The sequence below is a fragment of the Aquarana catesbeiana genome, linkage group LG13, assembly GCF_042186555.1.
Source record: "Aquarana catesbeiana isolate 2022-GZ linkage group LG13, ASM4218655v1, whole genome shotgun sequence".
Lineage (NCBI taxonomy): Eukaryota > Metazoa > Chordata > Amphibia > Anura > Ranidae > Aquarana > Aquarana catesbeiana.
In genome coordinates, this window is record NC_133336.1 from 131989807 (window position 1) to 132016890 (window position 27084).

The 27084-nt window shown below is 44.4% G+C and overlaps 1 protein-coding gene across 2 annotated transcripts in view; it reads left to right on the forward strand.

The window, feature by feature from the left end:
* The window catches only part of RPUSD2 (RNA pseudouridine synthase domain containing 2), a 46334-nt gene that overhangs the window by 17155 nt on the left and 2095 nt on the right, over nt 1-27084 (forward strand). Inside the window, exons 2-3 of one of the 2 annotated variants that reach the window (XM_073610092.1) lie at nt 11585-11881; nt 19199-19258. In XM_073610092.1, coding sequence (XP_073466193.1) covers nt 11585-11881; nt 19199-19258 — 357 coding nt within the window. The remainder of the gene's footprint in view (nt 1-11584; nt 11882-19198; nt 19259-27084) is intronic. The other variant, XM_073610093.1, reaches the window with a different exon arrangement.

A 27084-nucleotide genomic window follows, 5' to 3' on the forward strand; every position in this document is an offset into this window, starting at 1 on the left:
TTTTTTTTTTTTTTTGTGTATTTGCATCTATTGCAGTTTTATCACTGCGCATTTGTATTCCTGCTTCTAACTTTTCTAATAAAATGTATTTTGTATAAAACAATCAAGTTATTTTGGGGAGGCTCTGCCTTTCAAAGTCCCAGAGAGGAATATTCTTTCTTTATAGTTTGTCTGATCCAGGGATGTGGGCACTATCTCCCACTCTTTAACCACTTCAGCCCTGGAAAGATTTGCCCCCTTGCTAGGGCTGCAACTAACGATTATTTTCATAATCGATTAGTTGGCCGATTATTGTTTCGATTAATCGGTTAATAACCTTAAAAAAAAAAAAGTGTGGTGTATAATTTAGTTAATATGTAAAGTTTTAAAAAAAGGCAATTTATTCTTAAATATCTCTATGCAGTGGTAAATCTAAATAACCAACTATATGGTTAGGGAGCAAAATCTCGAATCCACTCTGAGAATATTAGAAGAGATATACTGTATATACTATTAGAGGAGATATACTGTATATACTATTAAAGGGTGAATCTAGTAAATATCATCAGACTCAGAGATCACATTTTTTGCAATTTTAAGAACGTTCGTTCGATTTTCTAATCATTAGTGGGGTAAAATCGACGGTCATTTTCAACCATAGTGATGGGAAAATCTGGAAATAGAAAACTTCTTGGTCAAAGGAATTTTCAGACAGTGGATGTGGTTTTCGTTCAGAAATTTACATTCGTTTTAAAAACAGAATGTTAAAAACAAGTGAAAATTTCAAACAACATTCTTTCATTCAGCGAATGATTTTTTGTCTGAATATTCTCGTCTGAAAATTGATCCGTGTGGCCAGCATAAGGCTCGGTACACACCTATGCAGTTTGCTTTTGATCTATTTCTGCAGTGCTTTTTGCTGTGCGTTGTGATTTTTGCGCACGTGATTTTGCTGCGATTTGCGTTTTTGCATTTTTTTTTTGAACAATTTGTCGTTAAGCAGATTAAAAAAAACACAAATTGCTGCAAAAACACATTACATGCTCTTCTGCAGCTTCTCCATTGAAGTATATTAAACCAAAAAAGCACTGTTTTGCGTTAAAAAAGTCCCTGACCCTTTCCAAATATGAGCGGCTGAAAAAAGCATAGATGTGAACGTGTCCTATAGGAAACCATGTAAATAAACTGTAGTGCGTTTCTGCAAAAAGCACCAAAAAACACATAGATGTGAACCAGGTCTAAGACGTTTAGTAATATAATGGGGTTAAAAAAATTAAAATTAGCCCTTTATAGTACAAAAAAAAAGCCGATAATCACTACTGTAAGGGGTTAATTTTTTTTACTGTAGAACTGTGAAAGTAATATTTACAGTAGCGATTTGCTCTTTTTGTACTATAAAGGACTAATTTTAGCTTTTTTTAAACCCCATTATGTTACTGGCCGATTATTCGATTATGAAAATAGTAATCGATTAATTTCATAATCGATTAGTTGTCGATTAATCGATTAGTTGTTTCAGCCCTACCCCTTGCTGACCAAGCCCTTTTTTTGCGATACGGCACTCCGTTGCTTTAACTGACAATTGCGCGGTCGTGCGAAGTTGTACCCAAACAAAATTGATGTCCTTTTTTCCCACAAATAGAGCTCTCTTTTGGTGGTATTTGATCACCTTTGCGATTTTTTTTTTTTTTTTTTTTTTCTTTTTTGCACTATAAACAAAGCGACAATTTTGAAAAAAAAACAGCAATATTTTTTGCTATAATAAATGCCCCCCCCCCCCAAAAAAAATTAAAAAAACAAATTTCTTCCTCAGTTTAGGCCGAAGTTATAGCCTCTACAAACTATGGGATTTTTTTTTTTTTACTAGTAATGGCGGCGATCAGTGACTTATTTAAATACAAAGTGTAGCACTAATAACAAATACATAAGAAATAGGGGATAGATTTATGGCATTTTTATTTATTTATTTATTTTACTGGTAATGGCGGCGATCTGCAACATTGCGGCGGACAGATCAGACACTTTTTTGACACTTTTTTGGGACCAATGACATTTATACAGTGATCAGTTAAAAATAGCCACTGATTACTGTATAAATGTGACTGGCAGGGAAGGGGTTAACACTAGGGAGCGATCAAGGGGTTAAATGTGTGTCCTAGGGAGTAGTTCTAACTGTGGGGGGATGGGACTGCCTGAAGGTGGAGACATATCGCTGTTCATACTTAGTATGAACAACAGATGTGTCTCCTCACCCCTGACAGAACGGAGATCCGTCTGTTTACATTGACAGACCTCCGTTCTGTGTCTCTCAGGAGCGATCACGGGTGCCTGACACACATCGTGGTCGCCGGGCACGCGCATTGGCTCCGGTGGCGCGTGCGTGCCCCCTAGTAGTCTTAAAGCTGCCGACGTATACCTATGGCGACTTGCCCAGGCGAGCCAACCTGCCACAGTATAACTGCGGTGGCTGATCTTCTAGTGGTTAAACATACAGCATATCTTTAATAACCAACCCTTCAAAGGCTCAAAGTAGGGACATCATTAATACAGATGGAGATCTGTACAGAGGGCCATGACTACCAGACTTTCACACGGGGGTGCTGTACTGGGGGGGGGCACGACTACTAACCCTTCACAAGGTGGGGATCTGTACATGGGCTGTATACATGGCATGGTACAGCCGACAGCAGTACAGGTTCTATGGATATCTGCACAAGCAGCCAAATCACAGTACTGAGACACTTGTGACTCTACCTGCACATATATGAATGTATTTGTCACAGACCCCCGTGCTCGAGAAGTCAGTCTGCAGTATACGCTTCCTTTGTCTGCTACCAGCGCGATCCAAGATCCCTTATCCCACCCAGTCACTTGTCGAAGCATCAGTGTAGGGTGAAAACATAAGAGGACAATCCCCCCTCTTTGCATAATGACACAGGGCGGGGTAAACTTTACCTCCTCCAGTAACATGACACACAGGTATTCAATTATCCAACAGTAGATAGTCTTATCAGCAGGCAGGGCTGTTGGAGGAATTCCCCCCTCCTTTACATAATGATACAGGGCGGGGTAAACTACATTCAGTAACAAGAGACACACGGACAGGAGGGGCTGCAGGAGAACCCCCCCCCCCCCCAGCTAATTCACATTCAGGATAACAGGGGTAAAAGGAAATGCTGAGTCTGGTGTGGTTGTACTGGGAGTCGGTATATGCAGACCAGACTGGGGTTCTCTGTCACCCTGGGCAAGGAGTTTCCAGAGCTCTGCACGTTGAGCTGGGGTCCACAAGCCCCCCGCCCAAAGTGACTCCCGTCACACTTCTCCCCTTTCGGCAAAAGACTAACACAGAAAGAGACCCCAAATGGGTTGACTTCGAAGTTAGTCCATAGTTCCAGTCCCCCAATGCCCATACCCACACAGTACCCCAAACACCTTATCCCAAACAGAGCGTTACCCAGCCAACCTCTGCCTCTTTTGTAGAACATACATGCTGCTGGGGAGAAGTGCGGACTGGTGCTTCCCCCTGGAGTCCTTTTGGCCGCTGGAGAGATAACAGGGCGGCTGAGCTCACTCAGTCACGCTCTTGGGGATCTGGGCCGACTGCCCAGCAATCCTGTGTATACAGGTGGAGACAGAAGTCCCACTCACTTTTACTAAATGAAAATCCCCCTGTGCTTGCAAAGCATGGCTAACCTCCTCCTGTCTGAGTGTCGGACCATTTTCTGGGGTTGTCAGTGGAGACCGAAGTCTCACCAACTTTCATAGGAACTCCATCTTCTGTTAGTTGAGGGCAAAGGCCAGCAGCACTTTGCCCTGTTGCCAGCCCTTCTGCTGGGTTGCTGTCAGTGGAGACTGCAGTCCCATCCTCCGACGCCCGCTCAAGCTGCAGTTGTGATGTGCCGATTGCATTCTCTCCCTGGAGCTCCTGCGGAGTTGATTGTTGGGTGCAAAGACCAGCAGCACTCTGCCCTGTTAGGGCTTCAGCTGAGAGGACCCCACATCATTCAATCTAGCTAACTGTTGGGTAGGGAACACCATTTCTTCTGCTCTGGCTGACTGTTGAGGGAGGCTGGCTTTCTCCACTCGCAGACTGTGGATCTACCACATAGTTACATAGTTACATAGTTACATAGTTAGTCAGGTTGAAAAAAGACACAAGTCCATCCAGTCCAACCATAAAAAAAAAAAAAAAAAAAAAACGTACAAAAAAAAAAAAAAAAAAAACGTACAAAAAAAAAAAAAAAAAAACGTACACCACTGGGGAGGGACCATCACCTTCTCACCCTGGGTCTCTGAAACGGTCGCGGGTGTGGGGCAGAGGTCTTAGACCCTCTGTCCAGTTGTCAGCACTTCAGCTGTAGAAGTTTCTTGTAACTCCACAGATACTGCTGGCAGGAAATCCCATGTCTCTGTCAGTGTTGTGGGAAAAATGCTGACAACCTTTTCTCTCAGGAAGGCCAAAGCCACTGTTGCTGGGCAGAGCTCACTGATTATTGTAAAGGTGCAGCGCTCAATTAATAGTTCCAAGAAATCATTCAGGAACAAATATTCAAAAGGTTGTTCAATCTGTGGTAAGCAAAAGATAGGGAGACCCATCACCCGACAATACTGCCTCTTACCCTATTGAGTGGACCCTCATCACAAAGGTCACATCAGCACATATGAAGTATACAGCAAGCCCATCAATTTTCATACATCAATAGCAGCAAACCTGGATATAAACCTCCTTATTCAAGATTCACCCCAAAGGCACTCCTGCGGTAGTCACCACACATATAACATCCCATGTGAACAAAAGGAAAAATGCCTCATTGCGCAGTATATCAAAATAATGTTTAATCGAGTAAAAAAAAAATAAAATCGAGCTCTGTTTGCAAGTATGCAGCCTTTCCCCAGCACAAAGATGGCCGCCGTGTCCCAGCATGCAGTAGCGTCTCGTCATTGACTCCTCCCTAAGCCGTTTCGTCAGAGAATGACGTTGTCAGGGGCTGCATACTTGCAAACAGAGCTCGATTTGTTTGTTGACAATGTGAGTGAATTTTATTTGTTTTTACTCGATTAAACATTATCCTGATGTGCAATGATGAAGCATTTTTCCTTTTGTTCACATGGGATGTTATATGTGTGGTGACTACCGCTGGGAGTGCCTTTGGGGTGAATCTTGAATAAGGAGAGTTATATGCAGGTTTGCTGCATCTACTATCCAGTCTGCTGCTATAGATGTATGAAGATTGATGAGCTTGCTGTATACTTCATATGTGCTCATTGTGACCTTTGTGATGAGAGTCGACTCAATAGGGTAAGCGGCTGTATTGTCGAGTGATTGTGACGGGTCTCCCTATCTTCTGCTTACCACAGATTGAACCATCATTTGAATATTTGTTTCTGAATGATTTCTTGGGACTATTTGAGCGTTGCACCTTTACTATATACTTTTTTTATTGATCTTCCTCAATATTGTGCTGGCTGCTGATGTTTTATTGAATATACTGTTATCAGAAACTTTAGCGCAACACATTTTTGTTTTTACAGAGCTTAGTGATGTTTGGCACTGATGCCAGCTCTTCTGCTGGAGGCTCACCAGGTTGTTCTTCCTCAGCAGAAAAGTCTGTTAAATCCCCAGTCTCTGGAACTGGTGTCTGGGGATAGAGGTTCACCATCTCCTGTCCGTAGAACAAAGAAGATGTTACTGGTGCTGGGCAGAGGCTAGCAGAGCTCTGTCCTGTTGTCAGCACTTCAGGTTTGGGGACGGCAATCTCCAGAGTTTCCGCTGCTGATTCTGGGGCATGCTGCTGAACGTGTTTTAGCAGTTTCCTGTATGCCCTTACCAGATGCTTTTCTTTCCTTAGCAAATAGCCCAGATCGGGTTTAAGCTCTGAGACCCCTACGAGACAGAGCATAGCCTCCCTGTATTCTGGCAGGTCCTCAAGGGTAGGTTCCCCTTCATCGCCAAACGCAAAACCATCTGTAAGACTCCCCCACAGCAATCCTGGGCCGCCAGAGTTATATCCCACCGGAGAGCATTCTGTTGTCTCCCCTAAATATTCCTGCTCTGCATGCCATTGGAGAGCCCAATGTCGATTGTCCAGCCCTAACTCCTGCTGGACCAGCCTGTCCAACTCGGACACCCATTGGTCCAGAGGCCGCTTCCCAGGAATGGCATCCGTAACTCCCGTTGGTCTCTGGCTTGTTGCTGTAGGGTTGGAAAGCACTCGCCCTGGTTTCTACCAGTGACCTGGAGGGCTCCAATCCAGACCTGCACCCGATTTTTGCTACCGGATCTCCAGGTACTGATCTGCAGACACAGTCCTGGGGATTGCTGAAAGGGCGCTCTGCAGCAGCCCTTGCACCTCTGATGCCAGGTTCATATCTCCACTGGGAAGTCTACCGAGGTCTGCTATCCCGATCTTGGATCCTGGTGGTGGTTTGGACATGTTCACAGCCAGGAAGCACAATCCCACTGCTGCCACCAAATGTCATGGACCCCCGTACTCAAGAGTCTGTCTGCTGTGTCCGGTACCAGCGCCATCCATGATCCCTTAGCCCACCCAGTCACTTGTCAAAGCATTAGTGTAGGGTGAAAACATAAGACTGTTTATTCAAACACAGGCACAGAGAGATATACACTCCAAGGACAATTCCCCCCTCCTTTACATAATGACACAGGGCGGGTAAATTACATTCAGTAACAAGAGAGACAGACAGGAGGGGCTGCAGGAGAACCCCCCCCCCCCAGCTAATCCATATATACATCCCATAATAGGTTGTTCCCAAGGCAATAGCACAATGGGATACATTAGAACACAAACAATAGAACAATGGCATACAGCCACACCTCAAACAATCTAGCAGTCTGCAAGGTGAAATTATTTATCTTCATATTTTCTTGAGGGATATTCAGAAATATTACTGTCCCAAATAAAAGATTCCCTTCATTCTTTCTGCACAAACCACACATATATAATCAAGGATAACAGGGGTAAAAGGAAATGCTGAGTCCGGTCTGGTTGTACTGGGAGTCGGGATAGGCAGACCTGACTGGGGTTCTCGGTCACCCTTTGCCCCTAATACACAGGGTGACTTACACATAGGAGGGGCCGGGGAGCTGAGCAAGGAGTTTCCAGAGCTCTCCAAGTTTAGCTGGGTTCCACAAGCCCCCCACCCAAAGTGTCTCCCGTCACAGTATCTACATACCATGCACTGCTAGTAAATGCCTGATAAACTTTTGAAGTGTTTCTGCTTGGATGCTAAGGACTTTTTCTCCATTTGTGTTATTCAGTATCATACTACAGTCTACTACTAAAACAAACCTTGCATCAAAATGCAAAGTCCACTTCTTTTGAAGACCCTCCCCCCCCCCCATATGTATGAAAAAAAAAGAAACGGTAGCGTTTGCTCATTACTAGACTATTGCCACTGTTTTAGCACGTTTAGGTAGGTATCCTTAACCACTTCCCACCCGGCCACTGCACATAAACGGCCGGGTGGGCTATCTCTCCTTCTGAGTGGACCTTCAGGAACGTCCCTCAGAAGGAGCGGCGCGATCCCGATGCGCTCGTGTCACCCGGACACGGCGCATCTCCAATCGGCAGGAGGGCTCTGCGATTGGCCCTCCTGATCACATGACGGCCGTGTTGAATCACAGCCGTCATGTGATGTAAACACAGAGCCGGTTGCTAGGCAATCAGCTCTCCTCTCCTCACACGGAACTTGTCAGTGAGGAGAGGAGAGGGGATCGCTGCAGCCGGCTGGTGATCAGTGAGTATGAGCTGTTTTTTACAGCTTTTTACTCACTGATTACCAGTCTAGTGACCCCACACATGTAAAAACACAAAACAAACACTAAGTAAACACACAATGTCCCCAAAACACATGTCCCCCACATAGTAAAAACACATGTCCCCCACATATGTCCCAGTAAAATCACATGTCCCAATGATTATCTACACACATATGTCACCTGCGCACATCTGTACATGATCATTTGCGCACATCTGTCCGTGATCACAAAAACCAATTATTATACACTTAACGGGATTTTTTTTACCAAAAACATGTAGCAGAATACGTTTTGGCTTAAATTTATGACAAAATTTGATTTTATTGGATTTGTTTTAAAATAGAAAGAAGAAAATATTGTTTTAATTCCAAATTTCCGCTCTTTTTTCGCTTATATCGCAAAAAATAAAAAACGGAGTCGTGAATAAATACCACCAAAAGAAAGCTCTATTTGTGTGAACAAAATTATAAAAATTTAATTTGAGTACAGCGTAACATGACCGCGCAATTGTCATTGAAAGTGTGAGAGCGCTGAAAGCTGAAAATTGGTCTGGGAAGGAGGGGGCGAAAGTGCCCAGTATTGAGGTGGTTAAAGCAGAATTAAAGTATCAAAGATTAAGCTAATGTATTGTGTTGTCCACGAAGAAGACATTCTCCAGTACATGACATAATTTTATACATGCCCACAAGCACTTGTGTTTAAACTTTGCCTTTGCAATCCCCTGGTTCCTAAACGTAGCATCCCCAAACTTCTGTTTGGGGGGGGGGGGTGCACACTGTGTACCAAGTAAGAAGGGACAGTTCAGCTTCCAAGAGCTGTCAGCAGGAATGGGATGGGAATAGAGGAGTGGCTTGCTTTGGGGCTGTGTGTATGAATGGACAGGGACAGCTTCAGGAGTTGCATGTGTGGGAGATCCCTGCAGGGGAGATGTGCCAACCTGTGTCCAGGAACCAGTTCATATGCTCAGGAGTCCAGGTGAAACGGGAAGGGCATGTTAAATGATGAACCAGCATACAGTCTACATAAAAAAGAGGCTTTAAAGGCTAAGATTACTTTTGAAAAAATAAATGCATGTTTTTTGTTTTTTTTCTTGTGATAAACAGGTGTCATGTCAGGCTTCTATAGACACTCAGTAGAGCTGTCTGCCCATACCTCCCGTACAGGCAGACAGTTACTGAAGAGCAGGAAGAATCAATGAACTAGGAGAGAGCTTACCTCGCAGTTCATTGAGCACTACAAGCCATCTGCCACAGTGGAAGATGGGACTTGTAGTTCCCTTATGCGCAGAACTCTGTAAATTAATCACATGGCTGTGTGGGTGGAGTTCAGCACAGCTGTGCGGTTTTTAAATTATGACTGTGGGGGAAGAGAGAGGGTCCTGTGCCTGCTTTAGTAACACCCTGAATAAAGGTGTTACTAAAGGTGAACTTCTCCTTTTAATATGAGTTTATAGGACTAGTCTTTATTTGATGTACCGCACAGCTTCCAATTAAACATCTCACTTGCCTGTGTGTTGACTACTACAGGTGAAACTTGAAAAATTAGAATATCGTGCAAAAATCATTTATTTCACTAATGCAACCTAAAAGGTGAAACTAATATGAGATAGACTCATTACATGTGAAGCAAGATAGTTCAAGCTGTGATTTGTCATAATTGTGATGATTATGGCGTACAGCTCATGAATACCCCAAATCCACAATCTCAGAAAATTAGAACATTGTGAAAAGGTACAATATTCTAGGCTCAAAGTGTCCCACTCTAATCAGTTAAATAAGCCATAACACCTGCAAAGGGTTCCTGAGCCTTTGAATGGTCTCTCAGTCTGGTTCAGTAGGAATCACAATCATGGGAAAGACTGCTGACCTGCCAATTGTGCAGAAAACCATCATTGACTCCCTTCATAATGAGGGAAAGCCTCAAAAGGTAATTGCAAAAGGTAGTACAGTCTACTACTAAAACAAACCTTGCATCAAAATGCAAAGTCCACTTGGATGTTCCCAGAGTTCTGTATCAAAGCACATTAATAGAAAGTTATGTGGAAGGGAGAAGTGTGGAAGAAAAAGGTGCACAAGCAGCAGGGATGACCGCAGCCTGGAGAAGATTGTCAGGAAAAGGCCATTCAAAGGTGTTGGGGACTTTCACAAGGAGTGGACTAAGGCTGAAGTCAGTGCATCAAGAGCCACCACACACAGACTGATCCTAGACATGGGCTTCAAATGTCGTATTCCTCTTGTCAAGCCACTCCTGACCAACAAACAACGTCAGAAGTGTCTTACCTGGGCTAAAGAAAAACAGACCTGGTTTGTTGCTCAGTGGTCCAAAGTCCTCTTTTCTGATGAGAGCAAATTTTGCATCTCATTTGGAAACCAAGGACCCAGAGTATGGAGGAAGAATGGAGAGGCACACACTGCAAGATGCTTGAAGTCCAGTGTGAAGTTTCCAGAGTCTGTGTTGATTTGGGGAGCTATGTCATCTGCTGGTGTTGGTCCACTGTGCTTCATTAAGTCCAGGGCCAACGCAGCCGTCTACCAGGAGATTTTGGAGCACTTCATGCTTCCTTCCGCAGACGAACTCTATGGGGATGCTGACTTCATTTTCCAGCAGGACTTGGCACCTGCCCACACTGCCAAAAGCACCAAAACCTGGTTCAATGACTGTGGGATTACTGTGCTTGATTGGCCTGCAAACTCGCCTGACCTGAACCCCATAGAGCAGGGATATGCAATTAGCGGACCTCCAGCTGTTGCAGAACTACAATTCCCATGAGGCATAGCAAGATTCTGACAGCCACAAGCATGACACCCAGAGGCAGAGGCATGATGGGACTTGTAGTTTTGCAACAGCTGGAGGTCCGCTAATTGCATATCCCTGCCATAGAGAATCTATGGGGCATTGCCAAGAGAAAGATGAGACATGAGACCGAACAATGCAAAAGAGCTGAAGGCAGCTATTGAAGCATCCTGGTCTTCCATAACACCTCAGCAGTGCCACAGGCTGATAGCTTCCATGTCACGCCGCATTGAGGCAGTAATTGGAGGCCCAAACCCAAGTACTGAGTACATATGCATGCTTATACTTTTCAGAGGTCCGATATTGTTCTATGTACAATCCTTGTTTTATTGATTGCATGTAATATTCTAATTTTCTGAGATTGTGGATTTGGGGTTTTCATGAGCTGTAAGCCATTATCATCACAATTATGACAAATCACGGCTTGAACTATCTTGCTTTGCATATATTGAGTCTATCTCATATATTAATTTTACCTTTTAAGTTGCATTAGTGAAATAAATTAACTTTTGAACAATATTCAAATTTTTCGAGTTTCACCTGTAATATGGTCCTCTTACACATGTGCGACTTTAGGTCACGCGTTCTCATCATACACCTTCTTTTTCTTTACTGCTTTATTTCTGAACTTGAGCTGTTTATGTTAAATGCTATTTGTAAAAGTTAAAAATCTTGTGCTGTGCAGACCGTATGCACAATCTAATGACTTTGTGAAGCAATGCATGTTCCTAGTTCTTAGATTCTACTGATAAATTAGTTGTTGCGCTATTGTCAACTATTGCTGCTTTGGTCTGATACATCCAAGTTTTCATAACCTCGGGTCATAAGAGGGTCAGTTAGCTGCCTATTTGTATGAAGTTGCTGGAATGTTTCAGCTCACACATTATATTTATGACTGATATAGTGCAGTATTTATATGAAGATGATAGGTATTGTGTTGTGGATTTTTTGCACTGTGTATGCATATTCCTTTCATTTTCTGCTGGTCATCAGTGTTTTTTTTTTTTTATCTGTTACTACTTTGCATTCCAGAATAATGATTTTATGAGAAACACCGTACATCGTCATGAGCCTCCAGTAACCGCACAGCCTCTCCGTATTATATCTGAAAATGATGAGCTTGTAGCAGTGGATAAACCATCGTCTCTTCCAGTGCATCCTTGTGGCCGCTTTAGACACAACACAGTCATTTTTATTTTGGGGAAGGAGCATAATCTGAAGGACCTTCACACCATCCACCGCCTTGATCGTATGACCTCAGGCGTGCTTATGTTTGCCAAAACTCTGGAAGTGTCTAAGAAGATGGATGAGCTAGTGCGAGGGAGACAGGTGAGTCAAAAGGATTTCTTGAATCTTTTGTTTATTAAAGCGGTGCAGATATGCCTCGTTTCCACTGAGCGGATCGGTTCGGGTCGGTACAGTTTGAATGGTCCGGTCTATTCTGGTGAGCGTTTCCACTGCAAGTGGGACCACAAGGGTCCATACAGGGTTTGTAAAAAATGCCTCAGCATAACACAGCAGAGGGTTTTCTGTCAGCCAATCAGTGGAATGTATCGTAGCTCCGCCCTAACTGAACCGTTCCATTTTCTATGGCCCCACATCTGAAGCAGGACCCTGAATGGAACGGTACGGTTCGGTTGTATGGGCCGCTTTCATAATGGAAACACCCAAAATAGCGTACCGAACCGATCCGCTCAGTGGAAACGAGGCATTAGTGATGATATGCAAAGTGTAGCCGCTTACGTCAGCCAATAAGAAATCTGTTTTTGCAGTGTCTTGTTGAATAACATTGATTTGGAATGTCAAATGATTAGATCTCCCAGATGTTATCCCCAGGGAATGGCTGTAGTCCTTGTCTAGGTTAAGGGAAGGTTGTATTGAACTAAATTTGGGTGGTGTAAATAAATGTTTTTCACAGCCTGATTACACAGTAAAGCTGGCTAGAAGGACCCGCCTCTGTCAGAATACACTGATCAGAAGCTGCAGCCACTGAGTAAGAGAACTTTTCCAACATGTCCCATTAATCGACTGCATGTGGACTGTTATATGTCCCATTAATCGACTTCTGTTGACTAGGGATTGCCATGCACTGATCGAAATTTGGCTGCCCCCTGCTTGAGGGTCTGCCCACTTGGAAGTTTTGGGCCATTTCTGCCCAGGTTTGTTCCAGCTCCTCCTACTTCAATGCCCATAATGTGAAAGTAAAAAATAATTTAGAACCTACAACCCCAGTTCCAAAAAGTTGGGTCACTATGCTAAAGCTACAGAAAAACAGAATGCAGTAATGTGCAATTATCCTTAACCCATATTTTATTTAAAATATAAACTGTATCATATGTTTAAACCGAGTAACCGTAGCATTTTCAGAAAAAAAGGTAATTTTGTAATTGTTGGCAGCAACGTGTTTCAAAAATGTTGGTACAGGACCATTTTTATCACAGTGTAGCACCCCCTCTTCTTTTAACTACACTCTGTAAACATCTGTGAATTGAGAACAGTTGCTGGAGGTTTGGGATGAAGAATGTTGTCCCATTCTTACCTAATATAGGTTTCTAACTGCTTAATAGTCCTGGGTCTTCTTTGGTGCATCTTGAAACTAAAAATGTGACAAATATTTCCAATTGTGAAAGATCCATTTAAGCAACCAGGCTCTTCTACTATGATGCCATGCTGTTGTCATAGATGCAGTATGTGGTTTAGTGCTGTCTTGCTGAAATATGCAGGGCCTTTTCTGTAGATCACGTCACCTGGATGGGAGCATATGCTGCTTTAAAACCTGGATATATCTTTCAGCATTGATGGTGCCTTTCCAGATGTGCAAGCTGCCCATTCCATACACATTAATTCACCCCTATACCATCAAAAATGCAGTCATTTGAACTGCTGAGTGTTGATAACAAGCCGGAAGGTCCCTCTCCTCTTTAGTCCGGAGGATGCAGGGCCCATGGTTGTCAAATTTGATTAGTCTGACCACAGAACAGTTTTCCACTTTGCAACAGACCATTTAATGAGCTTTGGCCCAGAGAAGATGGCGGTGTTTCTGAATCATATTCAGGAATGGCTTCTTCTTTGCATGATAGATTTTTACTTTCCATTTTTGCATGGCACGACAAACTGCGTTCACAGACAGTGTTTTTTTTTTTTTTTTTATTTCTGAGCCCATGTAGTTAAGTCCATTACAAAATCATGTGCCATCTAAAGGCCTAAAGATGACAGGCATCCAATATTGCATGTCGACCTTGTCCCTTGCGCAGAGATTTTGACAGATTCATGGACTCTTTTAATGATATGTACTGGATGATTCATTTAAAATCTTTTCCATTTTATGCTGAGGATTTTTAGATGCAGCTTTACACATATTGATGAACCTCTTCCCATCTTTACTACTCACTCTCTAAAATGCCTTTTTTTATACCCAATCATGTTACTGACCGGTTTCCAAATAAGCTAATAAGTTGCAAAATGTTTTTCCCTTTAACGTCTTTCAGGACAGCACTTGAGAGAGTGACTCCTCCCCTTGCCAATAGAAAACACCTCTTCCACCAAATTTAAAAGGAGGCTATTTCCCACACATTGCCAGTTTTTGTGTTTCCTCCAGAGGGAACACTTTGTGGGAAGTCAGGGCTCTTAGGTGCTGTCCTGAAAGCCCAGGTTTCCTGCTCCACCAATGTTTTTTGCATACCTCATGAGAGCTGTTCCTCCCATTCCACAGCTATTGTCAGGTGCTGCTGGCTGGGCTCCTTCTCCCTCTCCATTTGGGCTCAGGGAGAGTCAAGGCTGCTGTGGGCATCACTCCTAGGCGGCGGCGAAGCACAGGCGGTCACCGTTTTTTTTTTTTTTTTCACGTTTTTCCTTGGTCCTCCGCCTGTTTCCTGTGACGCCGCTGCTATCTTAGAGATGGAATGCTGTGCTCCATCCACCGGAAGTGAGGCATCCAGAGGGGGTGGCGCCCACGGAGCAGGTGTACGGGTGTAGGGAGAGAAGGGAGGAACGGGGCTGGTGCTTATTTGCCAGTTCCGGAGTGGCGCTATTGGAGTCTGGAACTGGCGTCCAGCCACACACAGCAACGCAGCACTCCTCGATGGAATCAATGACGACAGCGAGTGGGACAGACCTGTATCGATTCGCTAGTTAAAGAAGCTTCTTCCGCTTGCAGTGATTTGATTGCATCTGTTAAGAAAGAACTTGATGCGACTATTCAATCAATCGCTCTTCTCTAGCAAACCCATACCTGAGTCAGCCAACTACCTCACAGTCCTCTCAGAGCTCACTAATAGTCCCAACGGTGGAGACTGAGGCATCTCTTACCCAAGAGGGACATTCCCCTTCCCAGTCTAGAGAAGAATCTGATGAGGAGGAGGAGGAAGGAGAAAATTTACCTTAAAAATATAAGTTGTCTTTAGAACAGGTAGATGGCCTGTTAAAGGCAATCTATACTACACTGGGTCTGGAAGAGGACAGAAAGGAGTTATCTCTGCATGGCAAAATGTATGCAGGGCTCTGCGAACAAAAAAAAATCGCAACTTCCCGGAACACTGTTATTTCTGAGGCTATTAAGAAAGAGTGGACAGAGCCAGAGAGAAAACCTTTCTTTCCTAAAGCCTTAAAAAGGCGTTTTTCCTTTTGATGAGGACCCAGCGGCGGTTTGGAATAAAAGTCCCAAACTAGATGCCGCTTTCTCCCAAGTCTCGATCAACGGATTTGGCATTCGAGGATATGGAGGTATTAAGACATACCATGGATAGGAGGATGAATCAGCTGCTTAAAAGGGCTTGGCAATCCCTCATGGGTAATCTCAAACCTGCCATGGCGACTACTGTCGTTTCCAGGAACATGGAGTTTTAGTTGAATCAACTTAAGGCCCATATTTTGGCAGACTCCCCAAAACAAGAAATTTTGGATTCCTTCTCGACCCTGTCAGCCGCTATAGCCTTTATTTCTGATGCCTCAGCGGAATCAGTCAAAATGACAGCAAGATCTGCAGCCTTAACTAAGTCTGCCAGAAGGGCTCTGTGGTTGAAAACTTGGCCGGGGGATGCGGCATCCAAAAATAAGCTGTGTGGAATACCATTCCTGGGGGACTTGCTTTTTGGACCTGACTTAGATGCAGTCCTAGATAGGACAGCTGATAAAAAGAAGTCCTTCCCTATCAAAAAGAAAAAAACAGCCAATTAAGCGTTTTTTTTTTTCGTTCCCAAAGGGCTCAAGAGCAAAGTACCAAACCCCAGGAGAAAAGAAAAAAATTGGTCGTTGCAGAAGGGAAAAGGAAAGGGAAATGTCCTTTTCCATCCTCCTGCGTCCTCCGGCAAAACGCAATGACTTGTACCTACCAGTGGGGGGAAGGTCTTCCTCCCCCTTTGGGTCAGCATGAGAAAAGTCAATATATTTTGGACATGCTGTCCCAAGGTTATAGAATAGAGTTTTCGGATCGTCCTCCAGAAAGATACTTTGTGACAAACCTACCAAGGGATTTAACAAAGGCCCTGGCTATGAAGAACCTTTTAAAGGATCTGAGGCACCAGAGGGTTGTGATACCAGTATCTCCAGAGGAACAGGTTCAGGGATTCTATTCACACATATTTCTGATAAGAAAACCATCCAGAAACTTCTGTTTAATTCTCAACCTGAAACCATTAAACAAGTCAGTCCTATACAAAAAGTTTTGTATTGACTCAATCTTCACGGTCAAGAATATGCTGAACAAAGAATGCTTTATGGCATCAATCGACCTGAGAGATGCTTACCTTCACATTCCTGTAGCACCTCAGTCCCAGAAATTCCTGAGGTTTGCAGTGAATATGGGCAAGGAGATTATACATCTTCAGTTCAGGGCCCTTCCCTTCGGTCTGTCGTCAGCTCCGCCTATTTTTACGAAAATAATGGCGGAAGCCCTCACCCCTCTTCGACTCCCAGGGGATTGCGGTAATCCCATATCTGGACAACCTCCTCTTCTTTGCGCCATCCAGGGAAAAGTTGCGGGAGGATCTGGACAGAGCCCGCAGTCATTTGGAGTCACTGGGGTGGATAGTGAATGTTCAAAAATCGAATTTCATTCCAGCTCAGCAAGTACTTTTTCTGGGATACCTGATAAATTCGGTAGAACAAAAGATTTTTCTCCCAAAAGAGAAAAAAGATCAAGGTCCAGAGGGTGGTAGCGACACTTCAAACGAATCAGCAGATTTCAATTGGAAGGGTTATGTCGACTTTGGGCACATTAACCTCTTCTATGCCAGCCATCCAATGGGCAAGGCTGCATTTCAGGCCTCTCCAGAGGTTCCTTCTGAGAACATGGAACCACAGGACAGAGTCTAGATACGAAGATAAAAATCCCCACCAGAGTCAAACGTTCACTTTGGTGGTGGAAAAATCATGTATTACTACAAGAGGTCTTCTTTGGTCCTTTCCAACCGAAAAATTGGTGACAACAGACGCCAGTATGCGGGGATGGGTGGCTCACATGGGTCAGGATTTGGCACAGGTAACATGGTCCCAGGCTGAGGCTGAAAAAATCCTCGAATTGGAGAGAACCAAAAGCGGTCGCCTTAGCATTGGCTGTCTTCTCTCCAAGCCTCCTAGTTTGCCATGTACAGATTCTGTCGGACAATGCCACTACCGTAGCCTACCTGAACAAAAAGGGAGGCACAAGAAGCAAAGCTCTTCACTTGCTGTCAGTAGAGATTCTGGAGTGGGCGGAAAACCACTTACTATCTTTATCTGCAGTCCATCTCAAGGGCATGTTAAACAAAGTAGCGGATTATCTGAATCGACAGAAGGTTCAGGAAGTAGAGTGGAACCTGAACGCAGAAGTGTTTGCATTAATCGCCAGGACTTGGGGCCTTCCACAAGAAGACCTGTTTGATTCAAGGCAAAACACACAGCTCCCACAATTTTTCTCCCTTCAGAGAGACGGCAGCTCTCAGGGGATAGACGCTCTGGCACATCCATGGAATTTTCACCTGGGGTATGCTTTTCCCCCTTTCCAGTTGATTCCACTGGTGTATCTATCAATAATCTTGATTACTCTATTTTGGCCAAAGAGAGCTTGGTTTTCCACAGTTCTACAGTTGGCAATCAAACTATGTTGGCATCTTCCGCTCAGTCAGGATTTGCTGATTCAGGAGCCAGTACATCATCCGGATGTAGCCAGGTTAAAACTCACTGCCTGGTATCTGAAGAGCAATTGTTAAGAAGCAAAGGTTTTTCAGAACAGTTAATAACCACGTTACTTTCCAGTAGGAAAAAGGTAACTAGAGCTATTTACACCAAAGTATGGAAGGTCTATGTTTCTTTCTGCCATTCAGAACATAGGGATGTAAAAGACATAGTCTCAGTATTGGAGTTTTTGCAAAAAGGTGCAGACAAAGGTCTTGCAGTGAGCACTCTTAAGGTGCAAGTGGCTGCATTAGGGGTTTATCTGGAGAGATCCTTATCTTCAGAAACTCTGATCATGAGATTTTTCAGGGCACTTTCTAGGTCCATACCAGTCCCGGTGAAGCATTTTCCAAATTGGGATCTCTCGGTGGTTCTGCAAGCACTTGCAAAAGAACCATTTGAGCCATTACAGGCCATATCTTTAACTTTGAAAACTATTTTTCTTGACGCATCATGGCAGCACACACATTGGGGTTGTGACTCCGCCCCCACAACCTGATTGGACTGGTTAGCTATAAGATTTTGAAGAGGAGTCCACCTTGCATTCTCCTTTTTTTTGCTCACCTGGATGGATCGACTGGTTACAGCTTGGAAACCCCTTGCCGATTCGCCCCAACTAGGTTCAAGCCTCTCCTAGCTGGAAGCCCTGACTGTACAGCCTCTAAACGAGCTTTATGCAGGGAAACCCCACTCTGGTGGTCTCAGGGGTATGTCCTAATTATATTTTTTTCAAAAGCCTTAAACAGATTTTAAAAGTGCACAGCGGTCTCCACCTCTTACCTTTCAAATTCCACTCTCTACCACCTGGTAGGTCACCACTTTAGCTATAGTAAATTCTTATTTCATCCTGTTTAGTTTTCCCCCTCTGTACCTTCGTCCGGGTCCGCTGGGCGCTGTAGTTCCTTGCCATGCCTGTCCCATCATGGCAGCCGGCTCGGACTCACGGCACCAGGAAATGACAGCATGGATGCCTTGATGATCAATTGCCAGCACCCAAAATGGTGCCGAACGCTTAGAACAGTTACAGTTAGAGCGCATGCGCGGCCGTGATGTCATTACCGCAGCGACGGCGGTCTATTTAAAAAACGCAATTCTGTCATTTGGGATTGCTTGGAGGGTAGAACACCCCTCCACACTAATACTGCCCCAGTTGTTGCTGCCTTGCTGGTCAATCTCTGTCCCTACTGCTGGTAAGTTCTCTCTCTCTCTCTCTCTCTCTCTCTCTCTCTCTCTCTATCTCTCTCTCTCTCTCTCTCTCTCTCTCTCTCTCTCTCTCTCTCTCTCTCTCTCTCTCTCTCTCTCTCTCTCTCTCTCTCTCTCTCTCTCTCTCTCTCTCTCTCTCTCTCTCTCTCTCTCTCTCTCTCTCTCTCTCTCTTTTCCTAGCACCAAAAAAAAAAAAGAAGAAACCTTTTTTCCCCTTTGTTTTTATATATGTTAAAAAAAAAAAAAAATTCAAAATGGGGAATCTTTCTTTTTTCCTTTCTCCCTTCATAGACACACTCTACCTTCTCCTATGGAGGCCGCTGCCACAGCAGACCACTCACGGACTACAAGGTAAGGGGGCAACATAATGGGTAAGTAATGAAGAGGAGAAAAGAGAGCACTGCCACTAATACCACCTTATATTGGTAGTTCCGGCAGGTCATCAAGGTCATCGCATTCTAAAAGAAAAGAGCGTTCACCTTCAAGACACTCTCATTCTCGAAGGAGTCATTCAAGATCCTCCCACCATAGAGATTCAACATCTTCCCGTCAACCGCGAGATGAGCAGTGTATCCGCCCTGCGGCCAATACATGCTGGGTCTGTGGAGCACAAGCGCTACCTGGCAAACTAGTATGCCAAACATGCTTCGAAGAGGCAACCCGCGACAAGGAAGCTGACGCAGTGCAGGCATCCAATATAATAAGAGAATCCTGCAGGTAGCAACATCCGAATCAATTGGACAATCCACTCCGGCCTCAACTGCTTACGATCCCCAGGACCAAGAGGTTTCACCAGAGGAGGAGGAGGTTCTAGTACCCACCTCCTTCGACTTCGCATTAATAGACCCTTTCGCGAGAGCAGTAAAAGAGGCGATTGGATGGGAGGAAGAAAAGGACGCTCCTTGCAAACTAAGGAAATACTTTCCTAACTTAAAAAGAGATCCCGAAACCTTTCCCTTTATCGATGAGCTCGAAGAGTTAATAAAAGATGAGTGGCAAAAGCCAGATAAAAAATCTGGGCTAAATAATAGGCTAGCCAAGCTTTACCCACTGAGGGAACCGAAGGTAAATCCTCTCATCGCATCACCTGTGGTTGATTCATCACTAATGCGCCTGGCGCGTCATGTAACATTACCAATTGAAGATGCCGTCACCTTTAGAGACATAATGGATCGCAAGATAGACCTCGATCTTAAAAAAGCCTATTCAGCGGCAGGAGGGGCCTGCAGGCCGGCAGTTACACTAGCTGCAGTCGGTAGGGCCATCTCTAGTTGGGTGTCTAACATCGAAAAATTATTACTAGAAGCAGCTGAGCGGGAAAAGATCACGTCTGCTTTACAGGATCTCAGCCTGGCAGGAGACTTCGTGGCAGAGGCATCGGTGGACATTATAAGATCCTCAGCGAGAGCAATGTTGGCGGCAGTAACATCCAGAAGAGCATTGTGGCTAAAACCATGGGTCGCAGATGCGACCTCAAAATCCAGTTGGTGTAGAATCCCATACGACGGAACAAACCTATTCGGGCCTAAACTAGATTCTGCAATCTCGAAAGTTACTGGGGGTAAATCGGGCCTCATTCCCTCAGATAGGAGACCCAAACAGCAAAAAAAACCCACCCTTCAGACGACATCTGCCCGAAAGATATCGAGAAGCAAGGTCTTATAGGCCAGGTAAACAATTTAAGCGAAATTGGCAAAACCCACAACCAGCCTTTGTGAGGGTGCAGAAGCCCAAAAACCCCGACTCGGGATCAACAAAAGTCGTTTTGATGGCACGCAAGCCCAACTCGCAATAGTAGGTGCGAGGTTGAGGCTGTTTGCTCACGTATGGATACACTTTATAAGAGACCCCTGGACGATTTCCACCATCCAGGAGGGCCACAGATGGACATTCAAGCACAAACCGCCCAGAGAGTTCTACAGAGTTACCAGACTACCGTCTTCCCTTCCGAAGCGAAACCTTCTAACCAAGTATATTCTAGAATTACTACAAAAACAGGCAATCGTAGAGGTTCCACGGGAACAGGAAGGCACAGGATTCTATTCTCCTCTTTTTCTAGTAACAAAAAAGACAGGAGATTTGAGACCGGTACTCGATTTAAAAAGTCTCAACGAAACGATTCTAGTCGAATCATTCAAAATGGAGAGCCTACAATCAGTACTGCTAGCAACAGGAGCAAAGAATTGGATGCTATCGGTCGATTTGTCCGACGCCTACTTACATATTCCCGTACACCAAACCTTCCAAAAATATCTACGCTTCGCAATAGGTCGCCAACATTTTCAGTTTCAAAGCCTCCCATTTGGAATATCAACAGCTCCCAGAACCTTTACGAAAGTCCTGCTACCGGTAATAGCACAGCTGAGGGAGAAAGGACTGAGAGTCCTACATTATCTCGACGACATACTGCTACTAGCCGACAGCCGACAAACTCTGCTTCTACATCAAACAATATTAATTTCCACACTCCAACAGTTTGGCTGGATAATAAATTGGAAAAAGAGCAACCTGATTCCGGCACAAAGAATCATTTTTTTGGGAGCCGAGATAGACACCAACTCCAACACGGTCGGTCTTCCTCAAGCGAAAATAGATCCGCTAGTACAGAAAATAAAGAAACTCCTGGCAGCAGAATACTTATCAGCCAGAACGTGTCTAAGCATCCTGGGTTCAATGTCTTCCACCTTCTTAATGGTCCAGTGGGCGCAGTGGAATTCAAGAACATTCCAGAATTCATTCCTAAAACAGTGGAACGGGTCATCAATGAACCAGCGGATCAGGATCAATCCGGCAGTAAAGAAGTCGGCATGGTGGTGGACCCGAATCAGCAACCTATCACACAGCCGTCCCATAATACCACAACTACCAGAAATAATTACCACGGATGCCAGCCTCCAGGGGTGGGGAGCATATTATCAGCATCAAGGGGCACAGGGCCGTTGGTCCTTTCACCCAAAAGGGATAGTTTCAAACAATCTGGAACTCAGAGCCGCCTGGAAAGCTCTACTAACATTCGGACCACTTCTTACAGGAAGAAATGTTCTCCTAAGCTTGGACAACACAGTGGCTGTGAATTACGTTCACAGACAGGGAGGCACCCGGAGCAACACACTCATGGAGGAGGTTCGCCCTATGATCGAATGGGCTCAAGTTCATCTCACAGATCTCAAGGCAATCTACGTCCCGGCAGTACAGAACCAACTCGCGGACGATCTGAGCCGAATATTCATATCAAACAACGAGTGGTCTCTCAACCCTCAAGTATTCGCTCTGCTCACTCGCAAATGGGGAACCCCCGATATGGATTTGGCAGCAACTCCACAGAACAACAAATGCCCTCGGTTCCTATCGAGAGCCACCTATCCAACGGCGGCAGGGATCGACTGTCTCCATCACCCATGGAGTTTCCACTAGGGATATGTCTTTCCTCCGATTCCCCTAATAGCCAGATTTCTGGCCAGACTGAGGAGATCAACGTCCATAGTCATAGCGGTATTGCCGTTCTGACCGAGAAAGCCATGGTTTGCGACCATCCTACAACTAAACAAAGAAGAGCCGTTTCCGCTCCCAGTAACCCCAGATTTGCTCTCACAAGGCCCATTCCTTCACCCAGCACCGGATCGACTACACCTAACGGCCTGGAGGTTGAAAGGGAGAGGCTACTAGACCAAGGATGCTCGCTTAGAGTAGTGAATACACTCCAACAGGCAAGGAAAGGGACAACAAACAACACGTATAGCAAAATCTGGGAAAAATTCACCGAATTTTCACAGCAGCAGTCTTGGAGCCCACTCTCTCCATCAGTCTCTCAAATCCTAGAATTTCTACAACTAGGACTGGAGAAGGGACTAGCTTCAAGCACTCTCAAAGTCCAGGTCTCTGCACTGTCCGCAATGACAGGAACCAAATGGGCCCTGGATCCGTTCATAATCCAATTCCAGAAAGCATGCCTGAAAATAAGGCCACCAAGAAAACCAACCTTTCTGACCTGGGACCTATTGATTGTACTAGAAGCTCTGTCTAGAGAACCCTTCTTCCCTCTGGAATCAGTATCCTTATGGGATCTAACATTTAAATTATCTTTCCTGGTAGCAATAACATCTGCCAAAAGAGTCTCAGAGTTACAGGCGCTACTAATCAAAGAACCCAAGGAAGGGAATAATTATTGCGCTACCCTAAAAAATGAGGATGGACAGTGAGTGAGTAAGCTGCTACAAACCATGTGACAAGAATGAATACCATATATTAAATAAATGTAGCGCTAAATCAACTTGTATAAGTAATAAATGTGCACATGCATATAATGTCCCAAATAATGCCGTGTGGCTGTCAACACAAAAGTCCACAATCAGGGTAAATGAACCATGGGGCAATACATGCAACTTCTCAACGATGTACTCAGAAGTCTTCAAGGTAAGTAGAAGGATGGAATACGCTTACCAGCTGTGTTGGATTCTATTGCCATAAGCATAGAATCAGTAAGACTTTGTGCCACCAAGGGCAGAAACATGAGGTGATGGAGGCAAGGGTAGAGCCTCTATGGTGGAGGCAAGGGTAGAGCCTCTCTCGGCTATGGATGTCCCTTCTGGTCCACTAGAACTGGGTCAAAGATGATTTCCACAGATCAATAGTTCAAAAAAATTGGTAAAAACGCGCTGATATCCTTCGGTAATACAAACAGTATGCAGTGATTCCACAAGCGTCACCCGATGTGTTTCGTCCTATTGGACATCATCTTTTTTTGCATTGCAAACATATTTTTTGGTTCACTTTCATCATTATTTGCCTCTGAAGACATCTGTTATGATGAAACATGTCAGGCAGGCTGACAGCCGTACGCTGATTGCTGCAGCCGTTTGTTCCTATCATTGATGCATGCTGTTTTAAGCTTCAACTGAAATCCCACGGATGTTGTGGTCTGATGAGGGGTTCCAGTGGGCTGGATTTGCTGAATGCTATTGAGAATTTATCATCTATGCCTAATCCTTAACACCTTCTGAAAAAATAATGATGAAAGTGAACCAAAAAATATGTTTGCAATGCAAAAAAAGATGATGTCCAATAGGACGAAACACATCGGGTGACGCTTGTGGAATCACTGCATACTGTTTGTATTACCGAAGGATATCAGCGCGTTTTTACCAATTTTTTTGAACTATTGATCTGTGGAAATCATCTTTGACCCAGTTCTAGTGGACCAGAAGGGACATCCATAGCCGAGAGAGGCTCTACCCTTGCCTCCACCATAGAGGCTCTACCCTTGCCTCCATCACCTCATGTTTCTGCCCTTGGTGGCACAAAGTCTTACTGATTCTATGCTTATGGCAATAGAATCCAACACAGCTGGTAAGCGTATTCCATCCTTCTACTTACCTTGAAGACTTCTGAGTACATCGTTGAGAAGTTGCATGTATTGCCCCATGGTTCATTTACCCTGATTGTGGACTTTTGTGTTGACAGCCACACGGCATTATTTGGGACATTATATGCACGTGCACATTTATTACTTATACAAGTTGATTTAGCGCTACATTTATTTAATCAAAGAACCGCATCTGGTCTTCTACCCGGATAGAGTCGTCCTCAGACCATCAGATCAATTTATACCTAAGGTAGCGTCTACCTTCCACTTCAACTCGGAGATCAATCTCCCAGTTTTTCTTACTAGTGAAGGGAATCCACATCCATTGGACATTAAATCGGTGATCTCCACCTACTTAGAAGCTACCAAACAATTCAGAAAGACTGACAACCTTCTAGTCATACCGCATGGCCCAAGAAAAGGCCAAGCAGCTTCCTCGAGAACAATAGCGTCTTGGCTAGTGAGAATCATCAAAAGAGCGTACCAAATTCAGCTACTCCCAATACCGGACGGATTAAAAGCCCACTCGACTAGAGCGGTAGCGACCTCCTGGGCAGCAAACTGTAGAGTGTCCTCAGAAACCATTTGCAAGGCAGCAACTTGGTCTTCCAGAAACACTTTCATTTCACACTACAGAATAGACCCGGCTCAATTAACCACGGTTGAGTTCGGGAGATCAATCATTCAAACTAATTCTTCTATACCCTGTACTTGAGCAAATAAAAATCTTTTGAAAGCACCCACCCATTTAGCGAGTTATTTCCCAATGTGTGTGCTGCCATGATGCGTCAGGAAAACGGAAAATTGTATACATACCTTTCCATAATTTTCCTTTCTGACGCATCCCATGGCAGCACACAGATCCCACCCTTCTAAGGTGATAGTTACTGAGAATGCAAGGTGGACTCCTCTTCAAAATCTTATAGATAACCAGTCCTATCAGGTTGTGGGGGCGGAGTCACAACCCCAATGTGTGTGCTGCCATGGGATGCATCAGGAAAGGAAAATTACGGAAAGGTATGTATACAATTTTCCGTTTTCTTGTCGCAATTACTTCGGCAAGAAGGATTAATGAACTGCACACCCTATCAGTAAAAGTACCCTTTTTGTCAATTTTTTCCGATAGGATTGTACTTAAAGTAGATCCGGGGTTTTTGACGAAAGTGGCAAGTTTTTGTAACAGGTCTCAGGAGATTATCCTTCCAACCTTTTGTTCTAACCCTTCGGTGAAAAAGGAAGAGCAGTTTCACATCTTAGACATGAGGCGTGTACCCTATTACGTTGTTTGGAAGTAACGGGAGGTTTTAGATCTTCAGATTCATTATTCGTTCTTTTTACTGCAAACAAAAAAGGCCACCAAGCATCAAAGAAATCATTGGCTAGATGGCTTAAGACAGCTATTTCTGTAGCATATTCTTAGATGGGTCTATCTCCCCCGCTGGGAATTAGGGCTCATTCTACAAGGGCCCAGGCCACTACATGGGCAGAAAGAGCTGGTGCCACCCCAGATCAAATTTGTAAGGCGGCTACGTGGTCAAGTTACTTAACGTTTGTCCGTCATTACAGACTGGATCTCCTGTCAGCAGGGGATCAGGCTTTTGGCAGAAAAGTTCTGCAGGCTGTGGTCCCTCACTAGGGCGTAAGTCTCTATTATCCTCTCAAGTGCTGTCCTGAAAGATGTTAAGGGAAAATTCAAGTTAGACTTACCGGTAACTTGTTTTCCAAGAGTCTTTCAGGACAGCAGCATCCCGCCCTATTGTATTTTTATATATATACTGTGACTAAGCATATCTCGATTATGTGTTCCAGTTCGGGGCCGGAGGTTCTCTACTACTGCTGGCAATGTGTGGGAAGGAGCCTCCTTTTAAATATGGTGGAAGAGGTGTTTCCTATTGGCAAGGGGAGGAGTCACTCTCTCAAGTGCTGTCCTGAAAGACTCTTGGAAAACAAGTTACCGGTAAGTCTAACTTGAATTTTCCAGCTCTTCCTTGTTAGTCCTCATGTACACCGCAGCTAGTAAACGGACGTTTAGGAGCATTTGGGCATTTTTTTTCCAGCAGCCCCTGAACTCTCCTAAATGTTATCTTATGGGTACATAATAATATCTTATGGGTACATGTACACTTTCAGAAGCATTTTTCTGAAGGCATAAAATCACTTTCAGAAGGGTAGTTAAGTGGCAAAACAGATGTGTTTAACCATTGGTTACTAGCAGTCAAGTTCCAGCGTTCAGAAGAGGTTTTCAAGCATCCTGTGTACATGAAGCCTTCATGTTTACTTTGCCAGCTTTTTGTTGCCCTGTTCCAACTTTTTGGAGATGTGGTACATTTTCTCAGTTTAAACATTTGAGGTTTTTTCTATTGCATTCTATGTTTATGTAAATTTTACACAGCGTCCCAACTCTTTTGGAGTTTGGGTTGTATTACAAACAGGAAACTTGTGATACTTGGTGGAGATACATATTTCTTTGAAAACTGAAACAATACACGGCCGTCCCTCCATAAGACCCCTTTCACACTGGGGCGCTTTGCAGGCGCTACAGCGCTAAAAATAGCACCTGCAAAGCGCCCTGGAAGAGCCGCTGCTTTCTCTCCAGTGTAAAAGGGGGGAGTGGTGCGCTGGCAGGACGCTAAAAAGTCTTGCTAGCAGCATCTTTGGAGCGGTGTATACACCGCTCCTGCCCATTGAAATCAATGGGGCAGCGTGGCTATACCGCCGGCATAGCGCTGCTGCAGCAGTGCTTTGCAATGGTTTTAACCCTTTCGCGGCTGGTTTTTAACCCTTTCTCGGCCGCTAGCGGGGGGTAAAAGCGCCC